Source organism: Pleurodeles waltl, chromosome 4_2, assembly GCF_031143425.1.
Source record: "Pleurodeles waltl isolate 20211129_DDA chromosome 4_2, aPleWal1.hap1.20221129, whole genome shotgun sequence".
NCBI classification, from domain to species: Eukaryota; Metazoa; Chordata; class Amphibia; order Caudata; family Salamandridae; genus Pleurodeles; species Pleurodeles waltl.
This window is the reverse complement of record NC_090443.1, coordinates 741490088-741512816: the sequence shown is the minus strand read 5'-3', so window position 1 is coordinate 741512816 and position 22729 is coordinate 741490088. Positions and strand designations below refer to the sequence as shown.

At 47.7% G+C, this 22729-nt stretch overlaps 1 protein-coding gene across 2 annotated transcripts in view; it reads right to left on the bottom strand.

Annotated features, from left to right (window-relative positions):
- FNBP1L (formin binding protein 1 like) overlaps positions 1 to 22505 on the bottom strand; it is a 445620-nt gene extending 423115 nt beyond the window's left edge. Inside the window, exon 1 of one of the 2 annotated variants that reach the window (XM_069232381.1) lies at positions 22160 to 22505. In XM_069232381.1, coding sequence (XP_069088482.1) covers positions 22160 to 22183 — 24 coding nt within the window. In that variant the 5' untranslated portion in view covers positions 22184 to 22505. The remainder of the gene's footprint in view (positions 1 to 22159) is intronic. The other variant, XM_069232380.1, reaches the window with a different exon arrangement.
- Between the last annotated feature and the right edge of the window lie 224 nt (positions 22506 to 22729).

Below are 22729 nucleotides of genomic sequence, written 5' to 3'. Positions count from 1 at the left end.
CCATAGTCTCTTCCTTTTGTAAAGCTACAGCTTCCGCCTTGGCCCACAGATTCAAAGCCCTCAATGAAGGCCTCACTAGATGGAGGCGGCAAGTTTTTCCACTTCATAGTACTGGTGTGTTTTGCAAGGATTAGGGCTAGATCCAGGAACCGCCTGGCTGTTTTGTGCTTTTGCAATATGTGTAAATATTTAGGGCCCCCACCTCTCATAAATCCACCTTCTGCAGACGTGTGATTATTGATATCCTGTTTCACCTGAACCTAGTAGAACCTAAGACGGGGCAATGCCACAGCATATGTTTAAAGTCTGCCACTGGGGTTTAACACCTGGCGCATGTATCCATGGCTGTAAAAATGATTCGCTGAATCCTTTTGAGGAAAAAGTGAAGCCTGTGTAGTATGTAAAGCTGTATTAGCTATAAGTGAGCATTGCAATAAATCTTCTGAGGATGCTCTAGGGTGTTCAACGACTCTTCGTCAAGCAAGGCTCTGCCAAATTCATCCTTTCAGGTGTCTCTCCAAGGTATATCAGTCGGTGGGTGATAGGCTCAGATTCACCCACTGCCCAGTTGTCTCAGAGGAAGTGAAGCGGTGGTATAACAAAACTTTAGGGGGCCCGCAAAGTACATGGAAGCCCTCCCCGATCCAGTCAGCAGCTCTCAGCCGCCATCAGTGTACAGTAACGGCTCGCCAGGGGCAAAACACAGTGACTACAGGTGGTGGTGGTGGCCAACGTATGAAAGGGCAGAAAGAGGATGACTCTGGAGCTCAGGGGCCCTTCTGCACAATTGTCTCATTCACAGGGGCTAATATTACACCACTACTGCAAAGGACACGTGGAAAAGTTCTATCGCTAAAAGGCACTTTAGCAAGTTTCTGCAGTCAGCTGTTCTATATTAGAGCTTTAACAGCTCTCACATGATACTGAATTTGCTTTTGGCACACCACAGTGCTCCCAATGTACAGCTGATCACAGGAGGGTGAGGTAAAACCCCACATATATCATTTTACAGCTAATTCAAATCCCATGTTCTGTACCTTATTATTCAAACTTTCCTTAAACTAAGATTCTATGTTCCTTTTTTCCTCATACCATGTGGAAGTCAGCATTTACTGAAAATGTTTTGTGAACAGCAGTCTTTAGTGAAGCAAGTACAGTGGGACCGTAGCCTGGGGAGCCACTGTACCCAGTTAAGTCCCTCTTTTACTATACAATGCAAATGGCATACAGTGCAATGCAGTCTGGTTCTGGGAGAATATTTTGAACTTGTACATTAAAGTACAGCCGACCACCAGGGAGGTCTGTCCCCCAGGTGCATTTGGGCGAGGGGTGGCACAGTCTAAAGACTGTGCTACTTTTGGGCTACATCCTTTAAAGGATGTAGCCCAACAGGCATATATGCCACCATTTTGTCTGGTGAAGGTACACAGTGGCAGCCCCAAAGCATTAGGTTTACCGGCATTTTTTTAGGTTTACAAGTGTTCAGGCAGTTGTCCCCAGAATATCAAATCAGTTACTCTTAGCCCCATTACTTGAGAATGGCTTCCAGTATGACCTCGGAGCGTAATGTGCAAAGGTTCCACGCATCTTAGCGGAGGCCGGTCGCTTGGATTTGACCACGCGAAGGTGCACGTCTGCGTGATCAGTGTGCTTCCAGTGGCATGGCAAGTGCGATTCTTGCCTGCTCCTCGCCACGCAGTAAAAGGAGTTCTTTCAAAGGACCCAAGGTAGGTGGCCAGGGACAGCCCCCTATAGGCAGCTCCGGAGCAGAAGGCTCCCTAGGGGCAAGCTATAGTGACTACAGGCGGCGGTGGCCAACATATGAAAGGGCAGAAAGGCCTTGCCCCCATAAATGAACTGGAACAAGCACCGGTCAGTGTCAAAAATGGTGGGGAGGGCCAGGCCAGCAATAGTCAAGACCTATTTATAAACAATGGAAACAGGGCAGGCCCCTCACATGATGTAGCAGAGATTAGTGATCAGTGGGACCAGGAGATGGGGGTGAGGCAACAACCCATCTATCAGGAGGCACCTAATGAATAAGAGGAAGGGCAACATTATACCATGGGATTCTGGGATTGGTTGGCCAGAGCTCCAGAGGCCCTACAGAAACAGTGGAGGCGGGCCTAATGGAGAAAAGAGAATGGGCTCCGCAAGGGGGAATCAAATGGAGAGAGGTCCAGGGATGCATTTGTGCAAGGGGCTGTTGTAGTTGCAGAGCTGGGGGAAACTTGGGAACCCCAGCAGGGTACCCGTTCTGCGTTAGAAACTCAACTAGAGTGGAGCAAAGATGAAGGGCTGCTGGGCCCTGCATGGGGGGGGGGGGGGGGGAGAAGAGAAAGAAACCTTGTAAAGTGTATTCATGCAAGAGGGATGTGGGATGCAGCCCCGGGAGGTAAGATTAAAACAGGTCCTGGTGTCCCAAGTACGGGTCTTGAGACAGCAGGAGGTGGAGAGGGGTAGTAGAGGGCACTTCACATCGGATCGGTCTTTGCGTTTACATGTTTCTGGAGCTAGCGAATACACAGACTAAGGAGAGTTTTGTACAGCTCACTCACCACAAGGGCAAAGGACGGCAGAGTGCTGCGCAGCCAGCGCCTAGCGGTTTGGGATCATGACTCATGCTCCCCGTGTGGGTCAATGGCAGCCTCGCAGGGGGATTATGTCATGAACACTCCGCAACTCCAGCTACCCAGCATCTTTTTGTGGAAAACCCGTTGAGAGAGTGTGGTACTGCTCCTCTGGGTGAGTGTTCGGTATGTCCGGAAAAGGTGGCGCCTTTGTGTGTGGCGAGTACAAGCTCCCAAGGGGGAGCAGGTAGCACCAGGTTGGGAGAGGTGCACGGTCCACAAGGTGTAGCAGGGCAAAAAGATGGTTGGATGCAAGAGAATTGCATGGAGGGGGAGGAGCTGATGCATGAGGAGGACAGTGTGGAGGAAAAGGAGATGGAGGAGGTTTCTCTGCAAAGGCTGGGGAGTACACAGTGTGCAGTGGAGAGGGGGAGGATATGAATAATGCCTGTCATAGTGACATTTTGCAGGTGAGACAGAAAGAATGGACCCCACATGAGCAACAAGTTAGTACTGGACAGGAACCTTTCCCTAGCAAGGCAGCAGACTTCGGAGCGGGTGCTGACTTTGTTGCCAAGTAAGTCACAGGTTGAAGCCAGGAGTTCCTGAGATCAGTATTAAAAGTTGAAAGAGGTTGTGGGCAAGACCCGAAGAACATGAGACTGTATAAAGGCAAATATGTAAACGACACAGGAATAGGGGTGGGGGCATAAACGGGGAATATGGGGAAGCCGGGGAGACCAAAAAGTCCAAAGGGGATGTTAAAGTGGCAGGATCATCAAAGCACAAAGCCACAGATAGTGTAGAAGACAATCAGCCCACTAGCAATGAAGAAGGTAAGTAAAGGGTGGATAAGAAGGAGAGTAAGGAACTGAAAATAAAGCAGCTTCCATACACGGGAGTAACTCAACCACTGGTGGATCATCTAATGCTTGCCACTAAGGAGATAGTTTGGAAGGAAGAATATGTGTAACTGTTCAAATTGCTGCACAGAGAAGTGAGGGCCAAAGAGGGGGCGAAAGAGAAAAGATGCGAGTTGGAGAAGTGTCCACGCATACCAATGACGACAGAAAACTGGATAGCAGAATTTTCAATAAGACCCAAGTGTCTAATACGAATGACATCTTGAACGAAGTGTTGCTCTTTTTAAGTGCAAAGATGTGATTCACAAGCCACAGATTTAATTTGGGAGGGTGAGGGGGCAACGCCTGGGCTCAAAATGATGGAGTTTAGGGCCAGAATGGCAGTGGACTCTGAAGTGAAATGAAGGGAAATTGATAACTTGTAGCATCATACAATGAGCCCTGCAAAATTCAGCAAGACCATATTCACAGCAACATTTGTCATGGCCGGAGGGCTCTTCAGTGAATAATTTTATCAATGAGAAGAACTCAGTGTCATAGCCGTCAGTTGACGTTTCTCTGGAGTTAGTGGAGACTGTAGGGTAGGGTGCCTTTATGGAAAAATGCGATGTGAAGTCAGCATTCAGGCTACTACCAGTGCAACCAGAGGACTTTCAGCTATTAGGTATACAGTTTGGGGGCCGCAAGTATGTGGACATGGCCTTGACTATGGGCTGTTCCACCTCATTTGCATTGTTTGAGTTGTTCAGCTCCTTCCTCGAATGGCTGTTTACTTGGTGTACTGGGCATCAGTTGGTAACACCATTTTGATGACTTCTTTTTGGTCTCATACTCCAGCTCTGCGGACTGCCAGAGGCTACTGGCAAGTTTTCAGGAGCTCAAGGAGGATGTGGGGGTGCCGTTGGTCCCAGAGAAAACAGTGGGGCCGACAACGGGGATTTAATTTTTGGGCATTGAGCTAGATTTGGTTAAAAGTGGAAGCACAGTTTCCCCTGGAAAAGATAGCGGGTATTCAGCTACAGCTCAATGCCATGCTACAAAAACAGAAAGTTACAGTTAAGGAGGTACAGACGCTATTGGGTCACCTCAATAGTACCTGTATAGTAGTGAGGGCAGGTGGACATTTGTTAGGCAACTAGGTTTAGTTGTTACAGGTTTGTCTTTGACACATCACACCTGATTGTCAGCCGGGGTAAAAGAGTATTTGAGAATGTGGCGTTTCTTTTTCGAATTCTTCAATGGGATTCCCGTACACAGCCCATGGGAAATGGACTGGGACATACAAATGTTTTCAAACGCCTCGGGCGGTGTTGATTTAGGCATATTCCAGTAAGGAAGATGGTGCACAGAGGACTGGCCGCCAGCATGGAAAGAAAGGGGCAGAAGTATAGCATTTCTAGAGATTTTTCACGGAGTCAGCCCTCCTTACAGTGACGGAGTCAGCCCGGCAACTTCTGGACCAAGGGTCTCATGTAGCCGTGATTCTACTTGATCTCAGCGCAGCTTTTGACACGGTGGATCACAACCTTCTCTGCTGTAGGCTCTCTGAATTAGGGATAGGAGGCCTAGCACTGTCCTGGCTGTCCGCTTTCGTCAAAGGTAGATCTTTTCAAGTCCTGGACCGAGCCTACTTCTCTGATATCTTTCCATTGACTTGTGGAGTTCCTCAGGGCTCCTCCCTGAGTCCAACTCTTTTTAATGTTTATCTATCCCCGCTGGCTAAAGTGATCGCTCCCTACAATCTGTCTTTGGTCACCTATGCCGACGATACTCAACTTGTGGTGTCACTATCTAGTTCTGGGGATTCGTCGGCGGCCAACCTTTCGTGTTGTATGAAAGACATTGGAGTTTGGATGATCCAGTCTAAGCTTAAATTTAATGATGGAAAGTCAGAAGTCATTGTACTAGGCAATGCCCCCCAGCCCCTCCCCTTTCACTATACTCTGAGGCCTTCAACAATCTTCCTCCTCCCAAGGACCAGGTAAAAAGCCTTGGTTTTTGGGTGGATTCTCGCCTGACCATGGATTATCAAGCAAAAAGAGTTTCCTCTACATGCTTTGGCATTTTAAGAGTCCTTAGGAAAATCTTTAATCTTCTTCCCCCTATGGCCAGAAGAATCCTTGTTCAAACTCTGATCCTTTTCCGTCTGGACTATGGGAACTCACTTTTTCTCAGCGCCCCGGCTTATGTCATAAAAAGGCTGCAAACAGTCCAGAACGCAGCTGCCAGGCTTCTTGTCAATCTTCCCAGACATTTATCCGCTAAGCCTGCTTTTTCCATACTTCACTGGCTCCCTATTAAGCAGCGTATTTATTTCAAGACCCTATGCATTGTTCACAGAGCCCTGCAAGATAAGGGTCCAATGTTCTTTAGAAAGCGGCTATATCTTTATGTCCCCTCTCGAAGTCTAAGGTCCTCCTCCTCTCGACTTGTGACCATCTTGCGGTCTAGGAGAGCCTGGGGGGCCAACTCCTTCTCCACCAAGGCCGCTCGTCTCTGGAATGATCTTCCCTCTGAACTCCGTCATGAACACTCAGAACTGCTTTTTAGAAAAAAACTTAAGACCATTCTTTTCTGTAGGTAGCTCTCTGAATTCTCCTATTGCTAACACTGGTCAGGTTAGGTTTAGCGCTGGGATGCCTTTGGGTCACTACGCGCTTTATAAATCCTTAAAACTAAAAACTTTTCCACAAATGGTTGCTGTGCATTTCTGGGCCACATTGTTACCATACCAGTGGGTCATCTTTAGAGTGGATAACACAGCAGTGGTGCATGTTGTGAATAGGCAGTCAGCCAGGAACTCACAAGTTTTGAAAATGGTAAGAGTATTTGTGTTGGCTTATCTTAAGAATGACATTGTATTTACAGCCAGACACGTGCAGGGTGCAGACAATGATATTGCGGATGCTTTGTCTCATTCACAGTGGGAGCGTTTCCATGGACTGGCCCACGAGGCAGACGGAGATAAGACTCCCATGCCACCAGAATAGTGGAACGTAGGCAACAAAGAATGCTACAGCTGATCGAGTCCTTATCAGTATCCACAAGGAAGGTGTATGCACAAGCATGGTCAGAATTTCTGCAATCAGGGGCTTGCAAGAAAGCGACTGAATGGGACAGGGTGGAGGACGTAGTATAGTTAATTATGGATTCCAACGACAAAGGTCACTCGAGGGCAACCATAGCAGGGAAAACATCAGGCATTGCATTTGTAGGTAAGCTGTGCTAGGGATAGGCACTTTCGGCGGGAGAATTAAGTAAAAGTATCCTGGAATGATGGGCAAGAGAACAAGGCAAGTTGACAGCATCAAGAAGGCCACTGACTGAACATCTTGAGGAAGGTATTGAATAAAGAACCAGCCGAAACACACTATACGAAAACAACGAGGGGCCAAAATGCTCAAGGCTAATGTCCGTGGTGTGTCAAAGACAACCACGACAGCCTTTCACTGTGGCGCCCCAGCTCAGTACGGCTTTGCTCTGCTCCCCGTCAAAAGGCATAGCAGGCGTAACCTCCAGAGAACGTGTCACCCACGAGAAACGGCGCTTTCCCGCCTAAACGGGATCAACACAACAGGTCACATGCTGAATAACTGCAGCGAGGCCCACGCGAAAGAGGAGGAGGATTCTCCACAAATAAACGCAGTTAGTACTTGCAGTGCAGAACACGACCTTCATATGTATTTAAATTAAACAGTGTTGTTTCCAATTCAGAGGTTTTTCCGAGGCAGATGCCACATTGTACGGACCAGCTTTACAAAAATCTGTTCGCGTCTGCTGGAAGCACGGTGTCCCTCCCAGCAGCAGCGGTGGGCAGCAAGTGTGTCTTCTGAGGAGTTTGGGGGCGGGGGACTCTAGCAGCTTACAGAGCAATCAACGGCGACATAAGAGTAACTAAAAGTAAGGTGCAGCAGGGCGGATGGCGCACGCGCTGAAGAGAGAAAACATTTGCAAAATACATTAGTCACTCCGAGCCCTTATTGTTTGGGTCCCAAGTATGACGACATGCCGCACAAGGACATACGAAAGTGCAGTCAATTTTAAATAAAAAGAGACTTAAAATCATCTCGTTGGATAATTATTGACATTGACTGTCTACATTAAATATTGAAGCACTTGGCAGGAAATGGCACTGTTCTGTTTACACTCTAAAAACAAAACCCCTTAAGGCCGGATGCTATCCTCGGCATTTCATTACCGCTAGTCTCTCACCCACTGCCAAGGCTGCACTTCCCAGTGTTTGACATTGCACAGGGACGCTGTGCTCCATTGTTTGCTTCTTATTTGTACTCATTTGCGGAAGGGAAATCTACAAGGACCAATGTTTCCTTCTGCGCGACAGACCACAGGGACGCCAAGGCCATCATCTAGAAGCTTGCAGACACGGAGCACCAGCAGCATGGATAAAACAAATAAGTCAACCAATAACTAGAGCACGGTACATCCAAATCATACGTGCTGGATTCTAAGATACAGAGATGCAAGCCCAAAACTACGGAAAAATGCATATCGTCAGAAAGCGATTTTGTGCCTGAAGAAAATGAGCGCGTTCCCATCCACTGCCGGTGACTACACATGGTATTGGGAGATTATACATATCGGTGCAAAGGGGAAAAAAAAGACTGCTAGAGCATGATGGCATCAGAAACCCAGGAGGATCAATCCCAAGCAGGGAGAGCTGTGATTCAACTTCTTACATGGGTCACATTGTAGTAGGCTGAAACATTTTTTCACTATTATATTACCAGGTTATGCAAATATCAAACGTTTGACAGGGGGTGTCACACAGACAAAACTTGATTTCTAAATCCACTCCGAGCAGCGACTTCCAACCCTGAAGCTTTATCCCTAACACTTTAATACTTTCACAGAGATAAAGATTTTAAAAAAAAACAGTTTATGACACAATTTCCCCAGTCTGTTTTGAGTTACTGCTTCACCCTCTAAGAGTGTAACCACCGAGCAGTCCTTCAACTGGAGGTGTGCGAGCAATGGTAAATTAACAATACCCTGAGCTTCTCAGAAGGTTTGCGCTTGGGTAATATCCATGACACTATGGTTAGTCGATGATCTGAGGAGTTGTTTGAGGAACGCTCTAAGCATGCATCTACACTGCTTGCCCATTCAATAAACTCCGACATACTCGCCCCTAAAGGGACCATTGGGTTAATGATGTCACAGTAAGTCTCAAAACCCAGCAGACAAAAAAAAGAACATTGCAGAATGCGTATTCTTGGTGACTGACAGAGATACAAGAGTGGGTAGAGAGAACTGTTGTTTTTCTCTACAGTGGATGATCACTTTAAAGGCCCAATGTCTGAATAAAGCATAGCTCTCCCTCAGGCTTTGCCCACCTTGCAGAGAGAATGAAACTGAAAGAAGTCAGTGTGCCTCACCTTTAATTCTCTTCTGTTTTGCTATGGTTAAATTACTGATGTATGGTTCCATGGGAGTGATTTTCCTTCTACGCCTGGGGTGGAAGGATGTCTATGGGGAGCGGAGCTCTAAAAATGGAAGATTGTATCTATAAAGCGAGCAGCCTCCTTAATGAACGGTGCAAAAACGCTTTTATAGAAGTCAGAGCTCTGCTTTTTTCTTAAAAATAGAATGTTTTGCTCACCTGCTGTGCCTACTCAAAACATCTGAAAACGTAGCAGGTTATTACAATATAATGAAAGGTAACATTGGACAGCATTTTGGATAAAATGCAGTGGGTTATATATTCCCTCTGTACACCTATTGCCTCCCCATCAAATAATCATAAAATATTTAGGTTACCAGGTTTAAAATTGGATATAGTTATAAAATAAATTTCTCCTGATGAAATGCTTTTTAAACCAGGTAGGAAATCTACTACAAAGCCTCCAAAAAATGGTTAACTGGTTCACAAATATTTTAAATTTCAATAACCAGATTTATTGTAAGAAAAAAAAACCTAAACAACAATTGGGACAGTATTTCTTTCTTTACAAATATTTGGCAGACCCAAATAGAAAGTTTACACTCGTGAGTGGGCGGGGGAAGTCAGTAAACATTATGATCACAATAACGGGGAAGGAGATGTCAATAGGCTTGCTCATGCAGCTCTTACCACCCAACTACCAGCAGCAAGGCAGCTGCCTACTTTCAACGCTAGCCGATATGCTGGGGACTACACATTTGGAGGCATACTCAACCACTACACAGAGTTATCTTGTTTCTCCCCGATGCATTAGTTACACAAGAAATAGATAAACTACCAATGGGAGCTTAACTGGTATCATTTCATAATTGGGGAGAACTTTGACTGCAACCTTTATTACCAATGCTAAAACTGTGGTTGCGCTGACCAGGTGCCTGCAACATGCTCTATAAAAATGGGAGTCTTTAGGATAACCGCAGGGACAAAGATATAGAACTACATCCTCAAGAATTAGCGCTCCTCAAAGAAATGGAATGGGGAGCATTCAAGGTTGTAGTTTGTGGTCCTTGTATGAGAACAGTCCAATTCATCTGCAGGGTGACCATGAGGGAACGATCAGCACAGAGGGATAAGAACTGCAATTCTGAGATCAGATATCACTCAAGCTCCATTCTTGAAGCAGAGCTTCTGGAACGGTGGGTCTGGCTTGCTATTCTGACGAAGCATCTAAGTTGTCAGAATCATACTCTTACATTCCTAGACAACCCCTAGAAAGTGAGAGCAGAAAAGCTTATTTTGTGGTTGCTATCCAGTAGCACCCACAAGAATGAACCAATAGCACCTAGAGTCATTAACCGATCTGTACTCAATCATTATGCGCTTCTAAATTATCAGCTGCCGCTCTTCATCCAAATGGTATCACAGTTTGTTTTTTTGGATCTAGTTTTCCCAGCTGACAAGAGAGAAAAAGTGCAGATAAAGGCAGCAATTAAATGTTAAGCATAGGTAAAACCAGGGTCCAGTTATACCCCAGGAGTTAAATGACACTTACTGGGGATTGATGCTTCAGTGGCATGCATTTACTCATAGAAATGGGAAACTTTACGCCGTCCATGAGAGATTCAAGTCAGAGTACTAAAGGTAACCAAGCCAGGAGAGGCTCCACTAAACAGGTTTTCTTTCCACACCCTCTCAATCCTAAACTAAATCCCCAGGAAGCTGGAGGCCAACAGATTACGAACATCAATTGTGTACCCAGACCAGGGTGGGTTTATTCTAGGATGCAGCACGTCTTCTAATCTTTTCCACCTACAAGTGAAACACCACCTGATTGTATCAAATCAAATCATTAACATTTATAAAGCGCGCTACTCACCCGTGCGGGTCTCAAGGCACTAGGGGAAAGGGGGGGTTACTGCTGCTCGAATAGCCAGGTTTTTAGGAGTCTCCGGAAAGCGGAGTGGTCCTGAGGCTGGTGGGGAGGGAGTTCCAGGTCTTGGCCGCCAGGAAGGAGAAAGATCTCCCACCCGCCGTGGAGCGGCGGATGTGAGGGACGGCAGCGAGTGCGAGACCAGAGGAACGGAGGAGGCGGGTGGGGACGTAGAAGCTGAGGCATCGGTTGAGGTATTCCGGTCCCTTGTTGTGGAGGGCTTTGTGTGCGTGGGTGAGAAGTCGAAAGGTGATCCTTTTGCTGACTGGGAGCCAATGCAGGTGTCTCAGGTGTGCGGAGAAGTGGCTGCTGCGGGGTGTGTCAAGGATGAGGCGGGCCGAGGCGTTTTGAATGCGTTGCAGGCGATTTTGGAGTTTGGCTGTGGTCCCGGCGTAGAGGGTGTTGCCGTAGTCCAGGTGGCTCGTGACGAGGGCGTGGGTCACGGTTTTTCTAGTGTCGGCGGGGATCCAGCAGAAGATCTTGCAGAGCATGCGGAGGGTGAGGAAGCAGGCGGAGGACACGGCGTTGACTTGCTTGGTCATGGTGAGAAGAGGGTCCAAGATGAAGCCGAGGTTGCGGGCGTGGGGGTCGGTGCGGTGCCGAGGGCCGTGGGCCACCAGGAGTCGTCCCAGGCGGACGGGGTGTTGCCGAGGATGAGGACTTCCGTTTTTTCAGAGTTCAGCTTTAGGCGGCTGAGCCTCATCCAATCTGCGACGTCCTTCATACCCTCTTGTAGGTTGGTCTTGGCGCTGGCGGGGTCCTTGGTGAGGGAGAGTATAAGTTGGGTGTCGTCGGCGTAGGAGGTGATGATGATGTCGTGCTTGCGAACGATGTTGGCGAGGGGGCTCATGTAGACATTGAAGAGTGACAGGCTGAGCGATGAGCCTTGAGGTACGCCGCAGATGATCTCGGTGGGTTCTGAGCGAAACGGAGGGAGGTAAACTCTTTGGGAACAGTTTGAGAGGAAGGAGGCGATCCAGTCCAGGGCCTGGCCTTGGATCCCGGAGGAGCGGAGGCGGGTGATTAGGGTGCGGTGACAGACGTGTCGAAGGCAGCCGAGAGGTCGAGGAGAATGAGGGCGACTGTTTCACCGTTGTCCATCAGGGTTCTGAGGTCGTCAGTGACTGAGATGAGGGCGGTTTCCGTGCTGTGGTTGGTTCGGAATCCGGTTTGTGAAGGGTCGAGCAGGTTGTTGTTTTCCAGGAAGGTGGTCAGCTGTTTGTTGACGGTCTTCTCTATTACCTTGGCTGGGAAAGGCAGAAGAGAGATGGGGCAGAAGTTTTTCAGGTCGCTCGGGTCAGCCGTAGGTTTCTTTAGTAGGGCGTTGACTTTGGCGTGTTTCCAGCATTCGGGGAAGGTAGCAGAAGAAAAAGAAGAGTTGATGACGGTCTGGAGGTGTGGGGCGATGATGTCGTCGGCTTTGTTAAAGATGAAGTGAGGGCAGGGGTCCGAAGGGGTGCCGGAGTGGATAGAGTTCATGATGGATTTGGTTTCTTCAGTGTTGATGTGGGTCCAGTTGTTGAGGGTAATGGCCGGGGGTGCGGGTTCGGTGGTTTTATGTTGGGTCTGGTGTCCGAAGCTGTTGTGGAGGTCGCTGATCTTGCGATGGAAGAAAGTGGCGAGGGATTTGCACAAATCCTGTGACGGCGTTGGCGTTGGAGAACTCCTTGACGATGCTGAAGAGTTCTTTGCTGTGTACCCTGCTTTCACATGAATCTCTAGGTACACACAGATCTTATGAAACACTGAGCTTGGGCTACCTGCATGAAATGTTACACAAAAATATTTTTTGCCCTTGATTACTGGACTGAACATGCTTCATGGATAGTGGTCTGCAGGGACGTGGGGCATGGAAGCAGACTGTACTACCAATTGTTTCCTGTACTTTTTGGTCAAGCGATGGAACCTCTTGCTTGTTAGCAGAGGTTTGATAGGGTGCTTAAGTTGGCAGATAAGCTACATCTCATATCCTTATACAGAGAATATGTTTGGCTATATATATATATATATATATATATATATATATATATACACATACACATACACACACACACACACACTAGGGAGGGTTTTGGACATTAATGTGGCATTCAGATAATCTTCAACAAATCAAGTGTGTTCCCCTGCAGCGGACAACCAAAGATGAACTAGATAACACTCCCCCCCCCCCCGGTTTGAACTCTATCCTTCCATCCACCTTCAAACAGCCTGATGTGTGGATGTACTTTACAAATCACTGCCTCATAGAAGTATACACTTCAGAGGCGACGCGAGCTAATAAGAACTCAGTGTTATTCTGGAAGAGGTTGCCTTTGTATATAAAAAGCTAGAGGGGACCTGTACTGTTCTGCCTCCTCCATTTTTCCCAAACAATGTCAGTTGTATCAAAACTGTCTTCCGGAAAATTAAATTCTGGTCTCTGATTCTACTGGCATAATAGCAGGAAAGTCACCATTGGCAAATTTCGCAGCTTAAGTGACCCAGACAGCTTTAGTTTGTAGTTCAGTGTCTGTCAGATAGTGAAGGTTGGGAGTAGACATATTTGTGAAATGTGTGTCTGTCCAGGGGCATTGCCAACAGAATAGCTACTTGATAATCGCTCTGAGTTCTCTCCCCTCAAACTGACAGCAGTGGCAAGCTGCCTGAAATGAATGCTAGCTTACTCAAAGGCAATCTCTTTTTGAAGTTTACTCAGATCAATAAAATGGTGTAAGGCACACATTCATACGGTCCTAAGTGAGTGATAAGTGAGGTAGTGAATTGTATAGTTCAGGTGCTGTGTACTTTTGCTGATATTTGCCATATTTTTGGTGTATGGACACCACAGCTGCCTATCAGAGAATTACATCTGGATCCAGGGCTCAGGTGGGATTGGTGTGGGCTCTACTAGTGAGAAAGGGGGCAGAGTGGTGACTCACTCTTCAAACCTATCTGCCAATGCACAGTAACTTTATACAGCACAATGATCTCCACTGTGCCCATCTATCCCTTTTCCAACTCCTATATATGTATGGGCCCCCTCCAGGTCATGCACAAGGTGCAAGACAGACAGCGCTGACTTTTACTGTCAGGCTAGGATTAAATTAGGAGCCCATCTAATTCAAGTAGTATGTAATCAAACTTCTGATCTGATGGCCAGACTTAGCTTTGAAGTGTGCTTAATAGCCTGCCACAACAGGAGTACATTTTTTTTGTTTTTTTTTGTTTTTTGCTGTTTGACTCCACCACTCGCCCTGGGAAATGGATCAGCGTATTTATTAACCTTGTAGAAAACATCCCATTTTAATACATATGCCTTTACCTTCCTTTCTGAGACCGCTTGAAAAAAAATGACTGAGTTGTAGGTGCTCACTCGTGTTTGCTGCTAAGTGTTAGTACTCTCTCGTTAAAAGCACTACACCTCCACTAAAGAATGGCAGTGCTCTCCCTTTCCAATTACAATGAGGTACTCAGTGCCCCCCCTTCACAAAATACTGATATGATTTGAAAAAATAAGGAGGGGTTTAGGAAAATTCAAAGAGGAACTGGAAAGGTGAAAACTGTGATTTCGGGCAGGCAAAAGCCAAGTCATAAAGGTGGGGAGGAGATGCCCAGGGAGACTAGATGAGAAGAAAGGCTTAAGAACAAACAGGAGAGTGAAAACATCCCATGATCATCCTTGAGCGTAAGAGCTTTAAAAGCATCTCACAGAAGAATGTTAGGGTGCATGGGGGGTCTCTGTCCAGCAGAACAAAGTATTACAACTATACCACTGACTGTCTCGGTCGGGGAGGTCACAGCCTGAAAAACAAGCGCAGAATCGAGAAAGCTCACAGGCGAGACAATGATAACACAAGACCTGAAGAGAGCAATGCAGGAGACATAAAGCCCCCCAGGGTCCACATACGGTGCAAGAATCATGGTTCAGCATAGGCCGAATTCAGAATGTGGAATAAAAAAAACTTGCTAGGAGGGAGCATTAGGACGGAAAGGTGGATAGATGTGTGGAAGCAGAAACCAGGCGAACAATTTTGAAAATCCTAGACAAACGAGTTGTCCTGGTGTGAGTGAAGGACGGCATGGAGGTTTAACTCGGCAAAGCTGCAGTCGGTACGGAGGCAGGATCTCTAAACCCTGCGCCTACAGCACCTGTCCAGGTAGTCTACTTGTACAGTCGCCTCCAAAAATGTATGGAGATGCACACCACTCTTGAAGCATTTCTATATTTATGGTGCAACGCGAGAATACTTTCACTGTTCACCACCACAAAGAGCAGTAAGACATAAGGCAAGAAACAAAGCAAGAGATTTACGCCACGTCGAAGCGTCAACAGTCCAATGTGTCATCTCAATGGTAACCTCGTACCGCCATGAGCAGAAAGACAAATATATGAGGCTAAGCCAGGGTATATGAAGAGGGCTGACGGGACACTGCATTACACAGACCACCAAACATTACAGCAGGGTAGTGAATGCGTGTTTGATTCATACGCACCATTGATCAAGCCACCTGCGGTCCTACCTAACGTATGCGTTCCCTTTATATCCTAAATAAGGTAATTTCGTCTACAATCAACTATTCATATATGCAGGGTGGGTGCAGAGCACCGTTTTGAACTCCTCAGAGCTGAAGAGCAGAAAGGACACCAGGAGGTGTGGATCAGAACCACTGTATTACCGCTCCAGTGGGACAGCACATCTGCAGACCACCGAAGCAAGGCCACCTTCCCACGCCAATCCCCGCCGCCCATCACTAATGAAACACGACTCAAGAGTGCCCATTAACAGGCAGTGGTGCAACAAATGTTCCTGTGGCCCCTGAAGGTGCAGGCGGGGGCACGAGTTCCAGGGGCCCCACAGCACCTGGCCTGAGTAGGTCTGGAGGGTGGGCCCGCTCCATTTTCTTGTGGGGGAATCCCCTCCAGTTTGTTTACGCCCCTGCTAACAGACTCACTCGTATCCTGGTGTCAATCGCGGACGCAAACACGCCCCGTAAGAATTAACGCGCGCCAAGCATCAGGTGCGTTATTGTGGAGATGTGTTAAAAACACATTAATAGTGATGCCCCCAAACGGCGTTGCGCGCTCTCCTGTGCGCTTCGTTATGACATTTTTTACGTTCTACATGGGCAGTTACCAGCACCTTAACGTTGGTGGTGCGCACACAGGCTTAAATGAAATAGTTTGCGCACTAACGAGAGGGTCTAAATGACGCCCGTGCATTGAAAATATATACAGGGAGTGCAGAATTATTAGGCAAATTAGTATTTTGACCACATCATCCTCTTTATGCATGTTGTCTTACTCCAAGCTGTATAGGCTCGAAAGCCTACTACCAATTAAGCATATTAGGTGATGTGCATCTCTGTAATGCGAAGGGGTGTGGTCTAATGACATCAACACCCTATATCAGGTGTGCATAATTATTAGGCAACTTCCTTTCCTTTGGCAAAATGGGTCAAAAGAAGGACTTGACAGGCTCAGAAAAGTCAAAAATAGTGAGATATCTTGCAGAGGGATGCAGCACTCTTAAAATTGCAAAGCTTCTGAAGCGTGATCATCGAACAATCAAGCGTTTCATTCAAAATAGTCAACAGGGTCGCAAGAAGCGTGTGGAAAAACCAAGGCGCAAAATAACTGCCCATGAACTGAGAAAAGTCAAGCGTGCAGCTGCCACGATGCCACTTGCCACCAGTTTGGCCATATTTCAGAGCTGCAACATCACTGGAGTGCCCAAAAGCACAAGGTGTGCAATACTCAGAGACATGGCCAAGGTAAGAAAGGCTGAAAGACGACCACCACTGAACAAGACACACAAGCTAAAACGTCAAGACTGGGCCAAGAAATATCTCAAGACTGATTTTTCTAAGGTTTTATGGACTGATGAAATGAGAGTGAGTCTTGATGGGCCAGATGGATGGGCCCGTGGCTGGATTGGTAAAGGGCAGAGAGCTCCAGTCCGACTCAGACGCCAGCAAGGTGGAGGTGGAGTACTGGTTTGGGCTGGTATCATCAAAGATGAGCTTGTGGGGCCTTTTCGGGTTGAGAATGGAGTCAAGCTCAACTCCCAGTCCTACTGCCAGTTCCTGGAAGACACCTTCTTCAAGCAGTGGTACAGGAAGAAGTCTGCATCCTTCAAGAAAAACATGATTTTCATGCAGGACAATGCTCCATCACACGCGTCCAAGTACTCCACAGCGTGGCTGGCAAGAAAGGGTATAAAAGAAGGAAATCAAATGACATGGCCTCCTTGTTCACCTGATCTGAACCCCATTGAGAACCTGTGGTCCATCACCAAATGTGAGATTTACAAGGAGGGAAAACAGTACACCTCTCTGAACAGTGTCTGGGAGGCTGTGGTTGCTGCTGCACGCAATGTTGATGGTGAACAGATCAAAACACTGACAGAATCTATGGATGGCAGGCTTTTGAGTGTCCTTGCAAAGAAAGGTGGCTATATTGGTCACTGATTTGTTTTTGTTTTGTTTTTGAATGTCAGAAATGTATATTTGTGAATGGTGAGATGTTATATTGGTTTCACTGGTAATAATAAATAATTGAAATGGGTATATATTTGTTTTTTGTTAAGTTGCCTAATAATTATGCACAGTAATAGTCACCTGCACACACAGATATCCCTCTAGCATAGCTAAAACTAAAAACAAACTAAAAACTACTTCCAAAAATATTCAGCTTTGATATTAATGAGTTTTTTGGGTTCATTGAGAACATGGTTGTTGTTCAATAATAAAATTGATCCTCAAAAATACAACTTGCCTAATAATTCTGCACTCCCTGTATATAGTATTTTACAAGATATGGGGGGAAATAAGAGTCCACGAGCCTGGTAATAAAGTAGCACCCACTTACAGCTTCCACTGGTACAGTGATGTCAATAGCAATATTTTCTCAGACATTAGTGAATACTTATGCTCGTCCCGGGTAACCCAAGAAAAATATACTCAGAGCAGGAAATATTGCCTCTGGAATAACATCAAAGTGGCGCGTAGCGTAGATGGTTTTTGTTTTTTTTACTGAAACGTGTTTACTGTTTTCAAGAATGCCACACCCTTTTCGCCCCTCCCTTCTTTTCTGGTCTGCAATCTCGTTCCACTAATCAGTAATCAGGCGACGTATGGAAAGGAGGGGGGGGGGTGGCCGGAGCGCGCACGCTGTATTGGACGTGCTGCTGCGATTTGTCCTTGAGGACAAACTAACAATAGTGTGTTGACGGAAAGGATGTCTAGCGCACTGTCCACTTTCACAATATTCTTTCACACATATCGAGGGTTTAATCTGAGGGGAGTAATCGGCGTGACTTCTGTCTGCACCAGCACAATGGACTTTACTGTACAATCCTAATTTTAAGTGTCTTATACCCACCAATGTACTTGCTGCTGCCCTAACTGTCCGTTCTGTAGATCCTGGATAACACCCTGATGGGACTGCTCTCCACGTGGTTGTTACACGCCAACAGCAACAAAACGACGAGCACAGCCAACGTGACTCACTTTCACATCCTCATTCATGCAATTACGGGCATGCACAAATACATGTTTTCATCCATACATGCTGTTTAGCATGGTAAAGCCAGATCACGTGACTGTGACAACAGACGACCAAAAAAAAAATAGGTTTGCTTCTATACAGTGCGATGACAGTGTACTTTCCAGGCTAATGTACTTTCTCGTGCCTTTCAATGGAAGCACTTCCTAGAGTGCAGACTGTTATACCATACATCAGACTGCATGTGGTGAGAGAGAAATATTCCTGTGGGCGGAGCCAAAGCCTATCATGTATATTTGAATGAACCTGCAACAATAAATCAAGCCGAGACCGAAGAACAATCTCAAAGGCAGCCCAGAGTCATCACCAGTTGTGTCCCATGGGAGTGACGACATGGGTCTTACTGTTTGGCCATTAGTGCAGTTACCGAACAGCATCATCCCCACAGCCAAAGGATCTACATCCAGGTTTATGGGAATCAGTAAAGGAAGAGTCTGTTCTAGGGTTCAGCTGTTGTCAGATGGCCTCAACCGTCCACTCTGTGTCACACAACCGCCCGCGTCTTGTCTAATATGGCTTCCAAGCTACTGGCATCCGAGTGTCCCTTTGGTGCATCCCAAATACACGGGGTGGCATCTGTCACTAAGGGTTGCTTCCCACACTGCTCTTATGTCACTTTAAGAAACATTTCCATCAGGTGTGTGCAGGAGCACAAGGCCGAGATGCTGCATTCCTTTCTCCTGGTACAGTAGGTGAGTTCACTGCCTATCAGCAACAGTGCAGAAGATGCAGCTCCTCCCCTTCCATCGTACCTCAGTCGTGTACCATGTACCTACCCAATAAGGTAGTCAGTCAAAAAGTAAAGTGTTTACAGTTTGTCTCTACAGGATAAACACTTCTGGTTGAAATACTCAAATCTGACACTAGTTAGTAAAAATGTCACACATCCCTATACACCTGGCTCACCGATTACACGCTGTCGTGGCAGAGTGGCTCCAGTACCCATTACAATTAAAAAGCAAAACTCATCAGCTCTGAACAATAACCAACGTTACTCTATGGCCAGCTGGAGGTCTTAAAGATAAGCGTGGCGTTGGCTATTTGCCATATTTCAGACCAGACTTTACAGAGTTTGACGAGGCTGCACCACAGTGGTGCCCAGACCAACAACACAACCAACAGCCATGAGGTAATAGTAAGTAAGCTAAACCCCTCCATTGAATGGGCTACAGGAAACACAGGGGGCGTCCCTAACCAATAAGACAAGTTAACACTGTGCATTATGTGAAGAACAATATTCTACTTATTGAAAAGAAAGGTCTTGAGCCACTTTCTAAACTGTATAAAGCTAGGCTATGGACGCAGAGCTTGTGGGAGCAGATTCCATTCTACTGCAGTTGCCACTAAGAACACTATTCCCATAAGCGGCTGCCCTTATTTTTGGGAAAAGGTCTATAGACTGGTGTCCGCAACACAACCTTCGCCCAGGTATGTGCCCCATGAACTCGGCTGCCCAGGAATGCACTGTGTTTGAATAGATGTTTTTTTCCCCTGGTGAACACAGCTTTAAAGGTAGCTCTGTGCTTAAGAAGCACAAATGCAAACTCTAAAAACAGGGATAACACATGTGCCTCTGAACACGGAACAAATCACCCTGGTGTCTGCGTTATGCACTAGCTGGAGGTGATGCAACAGTTTGGCCAGGACAGTTAAGTATGTGGCATTTTCACACTCAAGAAGACATTGAACTAAGGATCAATAAATGGCAGAGTTAATTAGTTATTTTGGTCTACTCTGTTCCACAATGTTGTCTTGGTTGTCCAGGGTCCATTACCACCTGGTAACTCTTCTCTAAAACAGCTTTAAGTATATAAAGGTGAGGGCGGGGATAGGGGTTGCCATCACATCACCAACCACAAGCATCTTATTTGAGGCACCCTCTAAAATGCCAGTTCATGTTTAAATTAATCCCATCAGTGTGTATAGACAGCCAACACGTGTTTTGCGATATTTAGGCACTTCCTCAAGGGCTTTAAAAAAGCAGTAAATTTCAACACAATATACCGACTTGCCATTATTTCTGATACAATTTCAGTTCTTGATAAAAATGGGAACACACTTTCGCCCTAATATTCTGGACAGGTGTGCTGTGACACTTGAAGCAGTGACCACTACCCCATTCGCTCAATAAAAGAAGAAACTCCTCCTGTGCATATACATACTTCCAAACACCAGTCCATGCTGTTAGTCTCACCTCAGGATTTGCGCATCTCTCACACATTTGCAGACCTAAGATCCAGAAACCGAAATCCAATGTTGAAAACTTGAGCGAATATCGTTGGGTCGCCATTACTAGCAAGTAATGGACCCCTCTTCTCCCCCCCACCCCCAAAATATGATATTTGGGTGGGTCTGCCACATGCAAGCCAGCCTCACGGGCTGAACACAGGGAAGCATTTTTCAGGGAGTTTTTTTTTTTAAGTGCTACCACTTTATTCGGCGCTTTTTTGGTGTGGGGGGGGGGGGGGTTGACCTGCATATTGCTTCTCAAACTGGTGTATGGGTGCATTGTCACATCACATACTCTTAGTCGCAGTGAAAAAAAAAAAAGCATGGGTGTCGCAGACAGTTGGTCCCGCTGTTTTCTAGTACATACATACTGCCCGTACAATCCTGATATGGTTAACCGTGTCTGAACTTTGTTTAATAAGGATTTCTGGTAAGTCACCCACCATTCCTACTAGAGTTGCCTCTATGATCATAGGTCTCTTCACCAAGGCTGACACTTATATTTTAATACTGCATCACTGTACCTCAAAGACTTGAGAAGTTATGGTTTACATCAATTTGCATCTGCAATACATGATTGTGTCTATTCAAGTAAGACTTACTGCGCCCCTCTTTACTAAAGTTGCCTTCCTCTCCCCGCTTTCTCCCCGAATATAACCTCACCGCGCCTCAGCCAACACCCGACAACGTGTCGTGTACCCCTTTAAACCACCCACACCCCTCTCCGTGGGCTTTCCTCTGTCTCTTCCGGGTGCTCCATCCCGAACTGCCATCTCCCAGGAAACTACCTTTCTCTCTGAAGGGGGCGGCGTCTCCCACCGGGTAAAGCTGCAAGTCCCACGCCCCAATGAGACTGTCCCCGGCCCTCAGTCCCTTACTCTTATAACACTGCATTTATGTATCCTGCGTGAACCCCCTTTCTTCATCCTGCCACCTTCTAGTGACTGTACTCGGCCCCTCACACAGGACCTGCCTGTCGAGTCTGCTGATGTCTCGTCAACACTTTGGAGCAGCGCACTATTCCCTTCTAACCCCCACCTCCCCGGGGCTGAACCCAAGAGACAGCCCTTACACTCGGGCCTGTCTCGCCTCCGCGACTTGCAGCCCCTTCCCTTGTAGACTGCTCCTTGTTCTCTCCTGTGCCCTCTTGGGCTTTGCAGTCCCGCCCCCTTCCTCCTGGAGCAACCCTTCTAGCCCCTTCCGAGGCTGCCTCAGCCCCCTCACAGACCCCCGAGCCCCTGCAGGCCGCCCTAGCTCCCCCCGTGCACCCCGGGAGCAGGGGCTGCCCTGCCAACGCGGCCCCCGGGTCACCTGCGGGTTCAACCAGCCGGAGCCGCCGCTTCCCTTTGTAGGAAGACCGGGGGCTGTCAGCCTTGAACTGGGGCAGCGCCCCCTGCCGCCCGCACCGGGCAGAGTCCGGGGTTGGGGGGTTACCGGAGGCACCTCTACCTGCCCCGGGGACGCCTGGGACAACAAACAAAAGCCCCCGACACCTGAGCACGGCCGAGGGCGGCGCTCGCAGCCGCTCACCGACCCCACATGTACCCTGGCAGGCGGCCGGCCTCGCCCCCTCGCCCCCGCCCCGGGCGGCGGGGCGGAGGCGCACACCTGGGCGGCACTCACCCAGAGCTCGGAGCCCCAGCTCATGGCTGCGGTGGGGGTGGCGCTGCGGGGCTCGGTCGCTGTCTCTCCAGGCTCCGCCGCTCCCGGCCTCTCTCCGTCTCCTGCCCGCTCCTTCTCCTAGCCCGGGAATGAGAGGCAGGAGCCGGGCCGGGAGGAGGGAGGTGGGCGGGGAGCGGGCGGCCCTACCCACCGCGTCACCTCAGCCCGGGGGCCGCGGTGCAGGCCGGGAGGGGCAGTCGGTCGGGATCGGTGACTCACGGCCGGGAGAGGGAATGAGGCCGGCGCCGCCGCCGCTCCTGGACGGGGCAGAGGGCGGCCTTCTCGGTGCCCTCACTGGGGCAAACACAGGAGGCGGAACCCGACACAGCTACACTCACAGCCATCGCATCCTTTCAACCCCCTCCCTAGTGCCCCTTGCTTTTTGGTACAAAAAAAAAATCCTAACTATATGAGCAGTGCCTTAGATTTCAATGGGAAGTCGAAGGTAGAACAGCATATTCATGTCATAGGATCTTCACGACAACCTTGCGAGGTTGAGAGCTGCTGACAATTTGAGTACTTATAATGGGA